Consider the following 15,975-nt stretch of genomic DNA (forward strand, 5'->3'; position numbering starts at 1 on the left):
GCAACCTGGGCTCTGCTCATCATGGCTGACAGCTCCGGATCTGCTCAAACCAACTGCTTGCTTTTGCCAGATGATGCCCGTCTAGAAATGGTGCGCATCCTTCCAAAAATGCAGGGGTAACATTTATGACTTACAGCATTTCTGAGCTTGGCAGAGTAGCTGCACTTCTCTTTTTGCACTCCCTGCTTGCAGGAGGTGCTGCCGAGAACGGGCAGCCACGTTCTTAATGCAGGGTAGAGAGCACCCTGAAAGATGGTGCGTGGAGGGGAGCAGGCTTCAAATAGGCCCAATTCATCCAGAAAACCCCAAGTGAAAGCCAGCATATGGCTGCCTACATGGATGAGCTCCTCTTCCTGGAAATACATGTGAGTTAGCTCATAAATCGGCCCCATCTTTGCCACGCACTGATTGCTTTTTCTGTCTACAAGATGCATTAGCATTCCTGGTAATGGAGACCAAGGGGCACGGTGGGGAGGAGACGCTGCTATAATGGACAAGGGATGCAGCAGTCTGGCTGTAGCAATTAAAAGGGTAAGTGATGGGTGCAGCAGGAGGGCTGCCAATAGGTTTGCTCTCTTAGCAGCAGTGCAGCTCGTATGGTTGGGAATGGATAGTGCTCAAAACCGGGGATGCTCGGATTGGGCAATGCTGCAAGGAAGAAACATAGAAGCAAAAAAAGGGGGAATTTAAGGCGTGGGAGAGGGGCTTGAACCCTGCTCCAAGCAGCGTGGGGGCTGGGTGAGCAGTTGGCAAGACTTTGTAAAATACTAAAATAATAATAATAATAATAATAGCCCAGCCATACTGCTCTTAAATTATTTAAAGGTGCTTTTAATGTGTTGTTAGGCTGCGGTAACAGCTTTCCCTTGGGTGTGTCTACAAAATAATTAGGCTTGGAGAAATTTGATGAATTTTTCATGAATTTAGATGATTAGCCAAATACGTTTGCAGACTTCTCTCCCTCTCCCAGTTTGTGGCAACAGAAGGAGATTGTTAAGTCGTTATCAAGAAGAAGAAGGAAAAAAAAACACACAACAAAAAAGCTCCAAATCTGACAGCTCTAAGAAATTCGAGAGCAGAAAGAAGCAATTGAATGCCCTCTAAAAGAGAAGGGTCAGCAGTTTTCTGTATTTCTATTGCTGTCCCTTTCCAAAATGAACAATCGGGGCTTTCTCCTCTGCTTTGTCGTTATGGAGCAACGAGAAGGGAACAAACAAATCAATGTGTTGGGCTTTTTCCCCCCCCCCCAAAAAAAGTCTAAGGCCAATACTCTTACGGTCCCTGATGAAGGGATGGACACTGGGAATTATTATGGGATGCGCCTTTTGGTGGTGTCATTCATAGCATAAACGAGAGCCCTTTGTGTGCCACCCTTTCCCCACGTTACCTCACCCTTCGTCCAGCTGTGGCTCAGGAAACCCAAAGCCTTTCTAAGGTAAAGCCTCTGCCCTTCACTTTGGCTCCATCAACTCGGCCCACTTTCTCACGGGCCTGCAGAGCAGCAATGACCCCATGAGTGAGGGGGAAAAAAAATAAAGGCCATTTTTAGAGCCAACAGCCCGCGGCAAAGAGCATCATAGCGCACTTTTGGGCAACCTTCCCCAAGAATCCACAAAATCCACAAAATCCACCCTGCAGAGAGGAATCATTTGAGAAAGGTCAAGCAGTATTCACCGGAGGGCTGTATTTTTTGGGAAGGGGAGCAGCAATCCCACTACCAACACCAATACAGGGCACAGCTGGTCCTGCAGCACCGGGATGCGCCCTAACAAGGAATGATGCTTGGCTCAGTATCAAGATGAGGATTTGCTCCTAATAGTGCTACACCTTCCCCTGCCCTCATCCCTCTCGGAGAATTACATTGCAGAGTGCTGCCCAGTGAGCACCTCTGCTTCGGTTATGGCTTTTCAGCCTTCTTCCAGTGCTCACCTATCTTTCCTCTGTGCCATTTCTCCTATCAGAAAGTAAAAATAGAGGAACGCCCCCTATTCCAGCAGTATTTAATGATCTTATCCTTTGGATAGCAACGAGTTCACCTGGCTGCCAGTAGTCCAAGAGTTATTTCTGCATTGACATGATGCTGGAAGGATAAAGAGATTGCATTGTGCTTTTGGAGTTGAGCAATATCCACCGAAAGCAGGAAAGTCCTTTGGAAGAAAAGCTGGATTCTTGTGGCTGAGCTGACCTGACTGCAGCAGGAGCTCTGCTCCTCTGAGCCAAGAAGTTGTGCCACTTTTCAGCTTCCCACCAGCCAAGGCAGACCAATCTGTTAGCCCCTAATGTATACGGATATATGTATATTTAAGGAAAATACAGTTGGAAAAGGATTGGCAACTATTCAGAAGGGAAAAAGTGCAAAATAATACTGAGGAGAGACATCGCTCCAACAAAAAGAAAGGAAGAGGAGGAGGAAGAGAAACGCCTACGAGGTGGGGAAGCAAAACCTAAGGGTGCACAGAGCAGTTCCTGCACTTGCATCACTTTGGCAGTGTTTGCTACAAAGCTGTTCCTCACTGAAAGCCCCATGGGCTCAGGGCTGCACCCAGCAAAGGCAAAGCACGACCTCATACAGCACCCTCTTGCAGGGCAGCCCCAAAGCTTTTCTGCAGCACTGAGGGGTTGGTTGTATCCCCTAGCACTGCTCCTGCTTACAGGGCTGTATAACCCTGTGGAAATACAGCATTCGAGGAGGAGAAGTCTTGGCTGCAGCTTTATAAGAGGTAGGTGTCCTTCTCTGGGCAACAAGAAATTCTGGTAATGCTATGCACTGCTGACGCTGGGTAGTTGGACACTGGATTAATTGGGGTTTGGGTTCTGTAGAAGCAGGCGTGTACCCCTTGCTGAGGAAAGGTTTCTCTGTGCTTCAATGCTGGTGTAAAATACGCAGTAGAGGGCAAAGCTAGCGATAGCCTCGCATGCAGACATGCACAGCTGTGGCACAAACATTGTCCTTTACCCTTTCAATGGTCACCAGGAGGCAAAAGAGCAGCACGTTTGGTTAACAGGGTGGGCAGCGCCGGTGAAGGTTTCTCTGCATTTCTCAGAGCAGGGATGCTGAGGCTTGAAAAGAGAGAAGGCTGGTGCAGACCTGGGCTTTACAACCTCATCATTCGGGCTAGCTGGCTCCGAGATTTGCTTGGCTACCATTAATCCGCCTGCGGTGCTACCTGCCGTCCTTCCACGTGCCCAATTTAGACCCCGTGCTGCTTCACCTCCCCATTGAAAGGGTTAATGGAGTGCATGCTTAATTGGCAGCGCACGCGAGCGGGTGAGCCTTGCCCCATGCCTGTTACCTCCTCCGCTGGTACAATACCTGGGGTTGGCGTGGCTTCAGAGGGCAGCGCCAAGGATAGAGAGGGGAATACGAGGACAGCGTAGAAGAGAAAGGAAGAGAAAACAAAGGAATAGATAAAACAGCCAGAACACACCAACAGGAGACTCGGACCACTGCACGCAGTCAACAGAGACATGAGAGAGAGGACATCAATGCGTTAGCTGCAACACATCGCCCTTCTGTGCAGCACAGACCCTTGGAGCTGGTGGCACACACACCAAGGCAGAGACCCCAGAGGTGTTGGTTCAGCAAAGCTCTTCAGCAGGTGCTTATGTCTCGTCCCAGCAAGGACAGGTTTAGACAATGAATTTTGCCTTCATTTTTCTGGTGTCACTCTCAGGGCAGGGTTTATCCTCTGCTGTGAGAGTCAGAGCCTGCCATACAGACCTCCAGAAAGCTGTATTTTGTTTGGATTTCTGAATGAGTCTGGCAAGCAGGAAGTAACCCCTGACTGTCAATGGGTTTATCTTTCTTATACTCCTTTTATTCCAGATTCCCCTTTCACACTGCTGCACAACAGCACCACAACACCCAGCTCACTTAGAGCTGCTAATTGCACACACACATCTGCCGTTACCAGGACGTGCCTATGTTGAACTCTACCTCAGGGTTTCACGTTCTGAAATCAACCTGTGCTTCATTTCTGTAACTTTGCTTGAGGATCTGACCCTTCCCAATGCCTGATGACAGTGCTCCATCCTTCCTCCATGCTGCAGGAGCTGCAGCCCTCAGCACTTACCTTGGCATCCTGGCATAGTCTGCACCCACTGCTCTCTGATACAAATCAGTTAAGCAATATCCCATCACCATTCAAGCATTTTTAAGCAATGCTGTCCTTACAGTCACTGTTGCCACCATGTAGAAACAAATCCAGTCCAGCAAATGCTTAAGATACAATCTGGACCACTATCAGCACCAATGACTTCGATCCAATCCCTATGCTCTAAGCTGTTTTTTCAGCAAATCTTCTCTTTTAAGCATCACCTTCCCCCCTTCTCATATTTGCCAATGTGCAACTTTGCTGATTTTTCCTTTAGCATATGCAGCCCCATCTCTGATCCTATCGCATCAATTAGTGATGCTGGAGCCCACTGAAGAGTGTCAGGAAGCATTTCATTTCCTCTGGGTCGTCAGTAGGAATTGCTTTTCCTACTCAGAGCCATTAGTTGGGGAGGAGGAGATGGAGGAAAGGAGACAAAAACTCCATTAAATCTGAGGGCTAACTAAATCATAGGTCTTTTAGCAAATGCTGGAGAAAGGAAAGAGCCGGCTTTTGTCTCCCCGGTTCCCCCAGGGCTCCTGAACTTTCACTTAGTGTGATGAATGCCTCACAAGGGGCGTTTTATCTCGTTAGGAGTCTGGGAGCTGTGGCTCTGCAGCAGGGGTGAGGTCAGCGGCTGGCTGCAGAGTGGCAAGGCAGGGGCACTGAGGTGCACCTCCTTCCAATGGTGCAGAAATCATCAGCCCTGAATTTGGCTCTTATAGAGGCAGCTGAGATTGTGCCTGGCTGCATCACTGAGCTCTGAAGAATCATAGACTCGCTGAGGTTGGGAAAGACCTCTCGGATCACCAAATCCAACCCCAACTCACCGCCACCATGCCCACCTAACCACGTCTCTCAGTGCCACATCTCCACGGTTCTTGAACACCTCCAGGGACGGCGACCCCACCACCTCCCTGAGCAGCTGTGCCAATGTATCACCACTCCTCCTGAGAAGAAATTGTTCCTAATATCCAAACCTGAAGAGACATATTTAAGGTAATCAAGCAAGAGCACACAGGACTGCCTGCCCATTGCTGCAGTAGGTAGCAGACATACACCAGTTATCTGACACCGGTTGCTTTGGGCTGAGGATCACTGGATCCTCTGACCTGCACTTCTTGGCCAACGCTTGTATCATCACCTGCAACCCAGTGCCAGGAGCTGCCCTGCACTCACCTTCATTCAGCAGTGCTGGTGACTCTTCCACTATGACTTCTCCATCTCCCACCTGTGTCCGAGCACGCAGGAAGAATCGATAGCGCGAGATGGGGTCTGTCCTCTGCACGGTGAACCTTGTCTGGTTGGGAGAGAAGTTCTCTACCAGGGTTCTGCCCGTTTTGGATCCGTTAACTGGGGAGGAAAGGCAGGTGGTGGTGGCTTCAGCTTGGGTTCTGCAGTGTGTTACCTGTCCCCAAGGGCAGGACCTGCAGCTGGGGGCAGATATGCCTTGTCTTGGAACATGCTGCTGGGGACATTCAGGGTTGTGGAGGTGGTGAAGGAAAAGCTTAGCACAAGTGTCAAGCATTCAGATGAAACCAGGCTCCCCAGATGTCACACTGTGCAGCATTACGTGCTGCAGGAGCCTGAGGTCAAGCTGATTTCCCTCGAGGGGCTGAGGGTGGAGAACTACTGAGGATCCACAGCCCTCTGTGGTCAACTGTGAGCTGCAGGTGCCCAGCAGCACTCCAGGACTCAGTACCATCAGCTGATGTTAGAAGCATCCCACTCCCTATAGATTGCTTTTGGTGTTAGGCAAGGAGGCAGCTCAGCAGCAAGGAAAATACTGAATGACTTAGCTATTGTCACTAAGAAGATAAGATGTGGAACGTACAGGCTTGGTATCTAAGGTTGTATCCTGTGAGGACTCCATTGGGGTGTTCTGGGTGATCCCACTCCAAATTGATGCTTTCCAGATTTGGCTGTCGGATTCTTAAGTACCTGGGGGAGCTGGGCACTTGGGAGGAGGACGGGAGCAGGAAGAAAAGGGAAAGAAGAAAAAACATACAAGATAACATACCTCACAATACTGTACACATCGCAGGCTGCCTGATAAAACTCAAGACATTCAACCACGTACAAACACACTCTAAAGGTCAGATGCTGACAGAACAACAATCTAGGCCAGGAATCATGCTCCAGCCCTGTGTTACCAGCAGCAGAGCAGCTCAGCATGCACCATGCCCTCACACTGGGGACTGCTGTCCCCCATCACCACGCTCAGCCAGGCACCCACAGCGGATGCTGCAGCCACGCAGGGAGCACTTTCGCAGTCGTGTCCCTTTTCTGTATGTTGTTTGCATATTTTACTGCTGCTGGAGTCTTGTTACTGCCCCTGCTCTCACCCAGCCCCATGTTTATGCCTCATCTATTTATCTGCTGGCATGATAGAAAAAGCAGAACGACTTCTTCCTGCATAGCATCTTTGTGTTATTAACGTCTGGGGAGCTGTAACGGGGATCCGGTGCAGGTATACAGCAGTCCTTACCCTGAGGAATGTCTGCTTTTATGGCTGCTTATTCAAAGCTAGTAAAGGAAGGAAAGCATTATGACCTATGGAATTTAATTATTCTCCTGGTTTATTCCTAATCGCTGTGCCGTTAAGTGGGGAAAGAGCTTGGTTCACTGATCTGAGAGATTAATGACATTTTTTTTTTTTCCTCTTAAATGGAAGTTTGGCAGAATATCCATCTCCCAAGCATCAATATATAGCCAATAAAATAGCTCAGTGGAACAGGAAGAAGAAAATCAATAGTTTACATATGCCAAGAGCATTATCCCAATGCGACACGCCTCCAGCCCCTAGGTGAGCTCTAAATCAAGGCACACCCCACCAAGCTGCTGTCCCGGAACAGAACTTCTCCTTTTTAAACAAACTGAACTGAAGCTGGTGAGTGAAAAACATCAGAAAATGGTGACAGCATCCAAGGAAAGGGCGCAGGAGAAAGAGAGAGTGCTCTCGTGCAGCAGGAAGAAGAAAAAGAAGAGCCCATCGTATTTTGTGTTATTCGAGACAGGATTTGCTTCCAGCCTCCTCTGTTTCTTTCCCCTGCAATTCTGTAACGCACTGTGCCAAAAACATCTGTGCTAAAGAAAGATTCATGGGCAGCCGCTGAAAGCGCCGCTCCGACAAAAAGTTATCGGCGCCTCTATAAATAGCTCCCGTGACAAGGAGAAAATTAAAATCTCCCATTCCTCCTTGACACCAGCTCTTTACAGAGCAGAACGAGGCGCTCCCAGCTGAGCAGCCCAATCGGAGATCGGTGACATTCGTTCAGTCCTGAGGTCTTGCAGGGATTTGACTGAGCGGCGCCGCAGCGCGGGGACGGCGGGCGATGCGTGGAGGTCAGGCAGCAAACCAAGGGCACGGCACAGCCTGAGCAATGCCTCTTGATGTGCTGTTGGCCAAATCACAGCTCTGCTGCAGAGCTGTGCTCCTCCTGGTTGGCTCTGCAGAGCCTGAGCTGCCCGGCATCGCAGCTCAGCAGGCACGTACCTCCTTCAGGTGTGGGGAACTCCTTGACTTCGCTGCGGGGCCCATCGCCTCTCCCGTTGGTTACAACCATCTCAAGCTTGTAGTTGCTGTAAGGGAACAGCCGGGACACTATGCCCCGGTTTCGGTCTCCAGGAAAACTCACATACTGTCTTTTTTTGGAGACCCACAGGTTCTTCAGCAAACTACTGTCTCTCCAGAAATAGGCCTTCAAGAAACACGCATGGCATGAAGCTTTTCCCATTTGAAATGCAATTGGTTTGCATGAACAAAGCGCAGCTGAACTTTGCTTTTGCAAAGAGCAAAGCGGAGCTCTTCACCTCCCAGCAAGGCAGGGGGGGAAGCACTGGGTTAGGATTAAGGTTAGGCTGCAAAGAGCTGCTTCTGGCTCCAGCTCTCATTGCTGGGCACTGAGCTCTCCCTTCCTGCCCAGATTAATATTAGGCAAGGCGTGGACACGTCCAACCACAATGAGAAATCAGAACTTGGAGAGTCTGTGAATCAGAGCCCCGACAGCAAATCTTATTTCATGCAGAAATAAGATTCATTTGGAAAACAGACCAGAAGAACAGAGCAGAGGGAGAAGAAATGAAAGCAGCAACCAGGGAGCTCTCCTTGCACTTGGTGACTGATTGGAATTGAAGTGTTATAGCTGTCTGCAGCACAGATGCTTTTGGTATCAAGAGTCTTTAACTCTGCTCAGAGGGGCTCTGTTCAGACTTCGTTTGCTTTGAATAGGGTTTATCTTCTACACATAAACACAGGTATTTTACTGTAGCAGTAAATCTTCAACATTAGATGTTAAAAAAAAAAACCAACAAAAAACAGGATCTATGCTGCCTCTAGTTGCCAGTTAGTACCAAGTACTGGGTTTAGGTTTTGCATGGTTGGTGTCTGTTAAAAGACAATGGTGGTACTTTGGGGATGACACAAAATTGAGCCTGTTTGTACCTATCTGAAGAAGTATGAAGCAGCTCTAGGGCCAGGAGCTGCCTTAGAATCGGTCCCTTGGTGCCTAAAGGCAGTCCCTGTGTCACCCCAGGTCTCAGGGAGCCAAGGGAGATTTACCCACTGCCCAGGCGTGGTGAAGGGCAGCCAAAGGCTTCACTCCTGGTGCTGATCCAGAGCAGAGCTCAGCCTGTGGGATGCACCACAGCACAGGGGCAGGGTGGCTAGAGCAGTTTTCTGTCATCCCCATTGCAGGTGGCTCCATCAACGGGGCCAGCTCAGCTAGTGAGAAGGTTAGCCATATTAATAGACAGTGAGAAGAGATTTGCTTTGGCTCACTCTGTACTCCTTAAGCTGTCCCTGGATGGTGTCCAGGTGCACGCGGGTCCATGTCAGAGCAATGGCAGTGCTGTTTAGAACTCTTATCCTAACATCCGTAGGTGCAGCCTTGGGATCTGGGTGTTTGGGGACAAAGCAGAGCATATATCAGGCAGTCAGCACAGCCCAGCCACGCTCCAGCTCTGTCATCTGCTGGTCCCCTGACCATCCTCAGGTTTTTCATGGGGAAAAATTGTGGTCGTTTCTCCCTCTTTCAATTCAGTTTTAGAGGAGCAACAATAGGCCAGTTCTGGATACCTCGGCTGCCCTCCTTTGGGTCAAGTAGGCACTATGGCTGCACCAATGTATGTACTATTCCATTACTTACCTTCATGCTCCACATTTTTTATCTGATCATAAAATATCCTGAGTTGGAAGGGGCCCACAGTGCATGTATGCTTTTTAAGATGAGTACTTTTTTGCAGTGCTTCTACCTCTTGGTGGCCCCAAAGACAGCCAGCAGGGATCCCTGCTGATTTGAGGCACTGAGAAGAAATGATTTATATTTCTTTTACAATTAAGTTGTTGGCAGCAAGCTGCATTATCCTCACAGGATCATAGAAGGGAGACCTGGATGCTACAGGCAGAAGGTGATACCAGCAGTCCAAAAAGAAGGGGAAAGAGAGCTGAAGAAGCTGGCTGCTCTTCTGCATGAGCAAGTGGAGAGTTTTAAAGGACATAAGTTGAACCAGCAGTGTGCTGCAAACAGCAGGCCAAGCCTGGGCATAACTGAGGCTGTGTCAGAGGCACAAGAACCCAGCCCAGGGTGACCCAGAGCCTTCTTGGCCACTCGGAAGACCCTTCATCCAAGATGAATCAAAGAATCACAGGATGGCCTGGGTTGACCCCAAAGGCCATCTTGTTTCAACCCCCTTGCTGTGGGTAGGGTTGCCACCCACCAGACCAGGCTGCCTAGAGCCACAGCCAACCTGGCCTTGAATGCCTCCAGGGATGGGGATGAACTTGGTGCTCTGCAGATGGCAGGAGAAAGAAACGAAATGCTGGAATGCAGCCAGAGCTCATCCTGGTGAAATCTTAAGTCTTCCACACTGAATATTTTACAGAGCAAAAGGGAGAGGCTAAGTGGTTCAGGTCACGTAGGCATCTGCAGACAGAGCCCAGAGCACAACTCCGCTTCCTTCTCCCAGTGCCTGAAACTGCATTTATGTGCCAAATGGAGCAATGCTATAAATACGACCCAGGGAATAGATGCCAACCCACTGACATTAGATGGACTCCAGCTCTGAAACACTTACGAGCTCTGTCAAAGAAAATACTCACAATCTTCCCCTGAATAGCCGATGTAGGTCTCAGGCTCTGGTGCTCTACCAAAGTCATTCTCTGCCTGCACTTTGATCTCGTAGGGGACGTAGATGGGTGTGTTCCAGACGACGTGCCGTGGCGCCTTCACTGTCTCGTTGTACCAACTCCCACGTGGGTCCCTCCGCCTCCATCGCACGATGTAACGCAGGTTGGGCCCATATGCCTGCGTTGCGTTCAGAGGCTGAATGGAGCAAAGCAGAGAAAGAAAGTTGAGAGAGAAAGACGGCTGGATTTCTCTGCTCTGGTGCTCCGAAAAGTTCTGTTCAGCAGCTGATTCGTATTCCATATTCCGTCAGTAAACCTCTAAGATCTACATTTTTTTCCCCAAAAAACACTTATCCTGGCATTCCAAACCCAAGGCAGAACCAAAAGCCATACTTGCATGGAGTTCGGGTAGTACGGTTAGGTTCTGGTTGGACTTGATGATCTTGAAGGGCCTTTCCAACCTGAGCAATTCTTATGATTCCATTCTATTCGTTTTCCAGTCCGCGCTCGATTTCCAGCCTACCAACAGCCTTTGGCTTATTGCAGGATGACACCTACTGGTCGACCAAGAAAACCAAGAGCTGCTCTGTCTGAGAGCCCTGCACGTCTTTGCTGAAGGGACCACACTCTGCAAGCATCCTGACTAACCTTCACCTGTGATCCAGCACCTTTCCTTTGTCTATTTCTAAATCACAAGCCTTCTTGTTGGCACTAACAATTAATAGTCGTATCTTCTGCCTTTTATCCTTTGTGATAATTTTTTGTGTGATACATCACACACACTAGAGACCCTGAGCTCTATCTTAGTATCAGGGACCGTAATGATAAGATTGGATTGCAGAGAACAGTCAAGGAAGGACTCACCGTCCAGGTTATCTCCATGTTGTTTTTTTGGGTCCCTGCTCCTTGAACTCCCGTTGGGTTAATTTCAGGTCCTGAAATTCACATGGGGAGAAAAAATAAGTAAAGTGCTGGAAAAAATGACCCTTTCTGTGGTTAAAACCCATTTACAGCGCAGGTCAAAATTAGTTCCAAAACAGAAGTTAATGGCCTGATTTTCCAGAAGTTTCAAGTTCCCATTCAGGTTAATGGAACACGAGACTTTCCAGCACTCTTGAAAACCAGGTCGCTTATTTAGGATCCTTCACTTTTTTTTTTTCTCCTTTCCTTTCTCTCTCCCAAAATCTTGTCCTAAATCTTTAAAAGACACCCATTGTGAAGCAACCCCAGGAGCCAAGTCTGACCCTTTAGAATCATCCACAGCAAGAAGAGCAATGTCAAAACCCAACACTAGATGCCAGCAGATATTGCATCTACAAAGGTCAAATGGAGACATGCAGCAAAACTGCTGAGCTTCCTGTGAGCTTCTCATATGACTATTCCCAAGTATTGTCCAGTGCACAAAGCTCCAGGCACACTCCAAAGACTGAGCCTTGGTTGTGGACTGCAGCACACTTTATTCTGGCATAAGCCTGGGCTCCTGCCTGGCTTTAGCAGCAGGCAATGAATTAGCAAATTTGGAACAAAATGTCTTTTGCTCGTGGCCACTTTACACTTGGAAGTCTGTTTTTCCAAGAGCTTCCTGTGGTCAGAAAGGATGAAAGATTTCTTTTGGAAAGCTTCTCTGTATGGTGTGACTAGCCTTCCTTCAACAGATTCTGCCAGAAGAGCCATTGGGTAACTCATGCCATTCGAGCCCTGCTGCTCCACAGGACCTCCCTCACAGCCTTGAGGTGCAATTTATGAAATCACCCCCCAGCACACACCTGCATGGACCAGCTCACCCCCTTCCTGTACCCAATGAGGGGAAAAACTCAGCCCAAAGCGATGGCAGCAATGGGATCCACCCCAAGGTGCTGCAATGACCGCTACTCACGTGCACCGCTGGTCTGGTATCGTTCCGAAGGCGTGCTGGGCAGGCTGCTGCCCACGTCGTTCACTGCAATCACCCGAAATTGGTAGTTGACATAAGGAGAAAGGCTCAGGACGGCCGAGTTGACATTCCCAGGATACCTGGAGTGGTTGTGCCACGTGCCGGGCTGGAATCGGTCCTCCTCAAATTGGACGATGTAGTCTGAGGGGAGGATGGAGGGATCAGAGCCCACCATGAGGAGGTTTCCCCACACCCCACAGGAGAAGATCGAAGGATCCGTGGCTGTGGGGCCGGCACTGACCTGTGATGGGACTGTTGTTGTCATCTCCAGGAATCCACGTCAGCTTCACGCTCCTCTCAGCCAGGTCTGACAGCTCCAGGTCCCGCGGCCGGTCGGGTCGCTCTGGTGGCCAAATAATGAGATAAATGAGGCTGAAACATCCCAGCAGCATCCAATCTCACCCCTTCTCCTGACCTGGACCCACAGGAGGAGACGTGCTTTGCAGCGTGTCTCACATCCCTCTGCTCTCAGGGTGTTTTGTTATTAAATACAAATGTGCTCATGTATTAATTGTGCCTTGCCTCGTAACCTGAGCTGCCCTCTGTATGCACTGACATTATCTGGTGCTGGGAGCACGATGGTGGCTTAGCAGGATATATGATCTTACAGCACACTGCATGCAACCGTTCAGAAAGTAATTGCAAACAGAATGGGAAGGACAGCAAACCTAAATGAAAATACATACTTGGTTATTGTGCTGCGGGCACAATTCCGCTGTCTTGTCACAACACACTGAGCCACCTCATGCACCAACAGTAACAGCAGCACCTTATTTTCATATGAAAGTCAAGGGATTCAACATGATTTATTTTCTCTACTCTCAGGGCTCATTTCCAGCTATGGATAGGGTGATTCTTGCACTCTAGAATTGTCACCAGTCTAGATGTCAAAAAACGAGATGTCACATTTCTACTCGTGCCCATCTGGATGGGTTCTTGAGGACAACTTGAACTGGACATGGAAACACCATCTCCCAGCATGCTCAATCACTACACCTTGATTTTCTGTTGGCGTTATTGGCAAGGCAAAAAAAAAACAAATCAACTCCCAAAAGAAAATAAACCAAATGAATTAGTGATGATTACCTTTAGGTAACTCTCTCAAACGGTTAGCAGGGATTGCTGCAAGGTAAGACATTGGATGTTAACAGTGTTAGTTGAGTCATTAAGCTTGGGTGGTGAAAGGAGAACCTGGTAAATACGAAGTCACACACAGTCACAGATCCCACCTGGGGACCAGAGAGAGCACATCCTTCCCCCAGAGACCCTCAGCTCCGCACACCTTCTTTCACGTTTCTATTAGAAAGTTAATTAGCTATTAGGGGAAGAGGAAGGGAAATAAATTAAGCCCAGTCATATTATTAGGGGTATGGGATTTGTATTGCACTCCTGCTCTGGTATGGCAGTGTGGGTCTATGCCAGCATCACCGTTGGGTTGGGGCACTGCCAGAAACAAAGTTCCTCCTCAAGAATGGAAGGGGTTGAAGGCAGGGACTGATAGACTTGGGATGTTTTCAGAGTAGATCTGGCAGTGAATGGGTATGGAGGATGGGTTTTGGGTTGAAAAGGGGGGGGGGGGGTTGCGAGCAGTTCACTCACCCCCTGGTTGACAGCACCCTGAGATTCAGATAAGTTCACTTGCAAATGTGAGCTTCAACAGGCCACATTTGGGTATTTTTAGCTGTATGTAATAACTGCTTTTCTTTTTGTGTCAAAGGCAAGTTTCCTTCAACAGCACTGAGAGAGGCTGAGATCGGGCTGCACATCCTTGCCAAGTCCTGCAGCAACCCAATAATCGCTCTGCCAGCAACTGAGCATCATCTCTGCTTTAGAGGACAGCCCCGTGCCCACAGATCCACCTTTCGGTGTGAAATCAACCTCCTGCAGTGCAGATGAAGCACTGAGTGCACTGGGAGGACAGCTTTACCTAGCACAGTGAGGTAGGCTTTAGCTGAGTCCTTGTCCAGCTCCGTGCTGGCCACGCAGGTGTAATCACCCTGATCCTTCTCAGCCACGCCGTATATCGTCAGACCATCGTCTTCTTTCTTCATCCTTAAAGGGATGAAAGCAATAATCACACCACTGTTCCCAAGAGAATTAAGGAGCAGGACTGAAGACGTGCTGTTCTCTGATAAAATACACAAAAGAGTCCAAAGAGAAGAGGAGTACATCTCTGGCCTGAAGATTTTATCGGTTGGGGATGCATTGAGTTATTCTTGGAAACCTCATTTTCTAAAGAACCAGTGAATTTGCTCTGGTATTTATCTGGAAGAGTCACACTTTTGGGAAAGCAGGCTGACCTCTGACCAGCTCATGTCCTGTGATGACATCTCATTATTTCACAAGAAGTGATTCGGGATGTGGAAAGGAAATTACAGCTACACCACTGGCACAGATAAACATTAACTTTGGAGGAGCTTGTTATTAACCTGCCTGTTTTTATCAAGATGTCCTAAAATATCTGTAAATAAAGCCTAAGGTCGATGTCTTGATTTACTGGTAAGTCAATTTTAACTGCTAGGCAGCCTCAATATTATCCTCAGCTAATAACATTACAAGTATCAAGAACAGTCGTCGTCGCCCAGATGGGAACTCAGTGTTTGTCCTTATTATCCCTGGTGCCTCCTGAAACACTTTGCAGTGGGGGAATAAAGATCCTGGTGAGGAGACAGATGGAAGCGCTCATCACAGACCTGTTCCCAATGTAGAGAGGAGCGTCGTCCTTCAGCCAGGTGACCGTCAGCTTCAATGTTGGGTCGTGCTTCACGCGGCAGTGCAGGCGAGGCATGGAGCCCCTCTTCACCACCTGATCTTCGGGGCCTCTCACAATCCTGGTGGGGTCTGCAAAGCACCCCAAAGGAAGTATCAGCATGTCAGCTTGGAACTGGATCGGAGCTTAAGAGTGGTGTCACTCGGTAGGACAAGCATGCATGATGGCTGCTCGCCTCTAACCACCTCTGATGCAGATGCTTGCAAACAAACTACTTTAACAAACCACTAATTCATGCTGAAAAAATACCAACTTCTCTATTTCAGCAAAAAATTTGCTCAATGGGGGGGGAAAGAAGAGATTCTGAATATATTTTAGTGCCAGCAGTTATTCCCAATGCATCTTTTGTGTTTCTTTTTGCAGTGCTCACAGCTCAAGCTGCGAGATTCAGGTGATCCAAGAGCATCTTTTGCTCTTGAGCTCATTGCATTCCTACCTTTGACTTCCAGGCGAACCTGGGCCTCAGCTTTGCCCAGGATGTTGGTGGCAACACAGGTGTAGATGCCCTGATCCTCCTTCCGAGCCATGCTCATCTCCAAGCTCCCGTTCTCATGTGCTTTGTAGTTCCCTCCATCCAGCGTGTTCCCCTGGCCGTTCTTAAACCTCACAGCCATACAAAGTACTGTTGTAAGGGAAGAAAGAGCAGGAAACCGCCTTCCCAGCCCCATGGGTGGGCAGGGGATGTGCTACACTCCTTACCATCGCAGGGTGGGGATGGGTGAGCCAAAGAAGGGGCAGTCCAGCCGGGTCCTGTTGTACTGGATGACTTTGATGAGCTGGTTGCGAGGGGCCAGTATCCGTGGTGGCACATCTGCAAAGCATCAAAGATGACAGCTATTGAATGAGTGGACTCGATGCTCTTAGTGGTCTTTTCCAGTCTTAACAAATCTATGACTCTACGGCTCTACACTGAGCTTTTCAAGACTTAACGGAGCTTTTCCATCCCCTTTCCAACCTCACTCCGTGAAACAGAGGTGCTCCAACAGTGCTGGCTGGTGTATGGCTACCAACTTATATCCTGAAGCCCCATTGCAGAGGCCACCTACCCACG

General features: G+C 48.8%; 1 protein-coding gene across 9 annotated transcripts in view; it reads right to left on the reverse strand.

Moving 5' to 3' along the window:
• The window catches only part of NFASC (neurofascin), a 77,058-nt gene that overhangs the window by 20,475 nt on the left and 40,608 nt on the right, over nucleotides 1-15,975 (reverse strand). For 6 of the 9 annotated variants that reach the window (XM_042884158.1, XM_042884155.1, XM_042884153.1 and 3 more), the window contains 13 exons: nucleotides 15,624-15,735; nucleotides 15,361-15,527; nucleotides 14,848-14,995; nucleotides 14,082-14,206; nucleotides 13,241-13,276; nucleotides 12,396-12,497; nucleotides 12,098-12,295; nucleotides 11,086-11,156; nucleotides 10,195-10,417; nucleotides 8,875-8,990; nucleotides 7,591-7,795; nucleotides 5,929-6,051; nucleotides 5,274-5,447 (listed from right to left, as the gene is read on the reverse strand). In XM_042884158.1, the coding sequence (XP_042740092.1) occupies nucleotides 5,274-5,447; nucleotides 5,929-6,051; nucleotides 7,591-7,795; nucleotides 8,875-8,990; nucleotides 10,195-10,417; nucleotides 11,086-11,156; nucleotides 12,098-12,295; nucleotides 12,396-12,497; nucleotides 13,241-13,276; nucleotides 14,082-14,206; nucleotides 14,848-14,995; nucleotides 15,361-15,527; nucleotides 15,624-15,735 (1,800 nt within the window). Of the gene's footprint in view, nucleotides 1-3,313; nucleotides 3,329-5,273; nucleotides 5,448-5,928; nucleotides 6,052-7,590; nucleotides 7,796-8,874; nucleotides 8,991-10,194; nucleotides 10,418-11,085; nucleotides 11,157-12,097; nucleotides 12,296-12,395; nucleotides 12,498-13,240; nucleotides 13,277-14,081; nucleotides 14,207-14,847; nucleotides 14,996-15,360; nucleotides 15,528-15,623; nucleotides 15,736-15,975 lie in introns of all 9 variants that reach the window. The other 3 variants (XM_042884157.1, XM_042884156.1, XM_042884160.1) reach the window with 2 other exon arrangements.

This window comes from Lagopus leucura, unplaced genomic scaffold (assembly GCF_019238085.1).
Source record: "Lagopus leucura isolate 7727_CA_CO unplaced genomic scaffold, USGS_WTPT01 Super-Scaffold_100043, whole genome shotgun sequence".
Classification (NCBI taxonomy): Eukaryota; Metazoa; Chordata; class Aves; order Galliformes; family Phasianidae; genus Lagopus; species Lagopus leucura.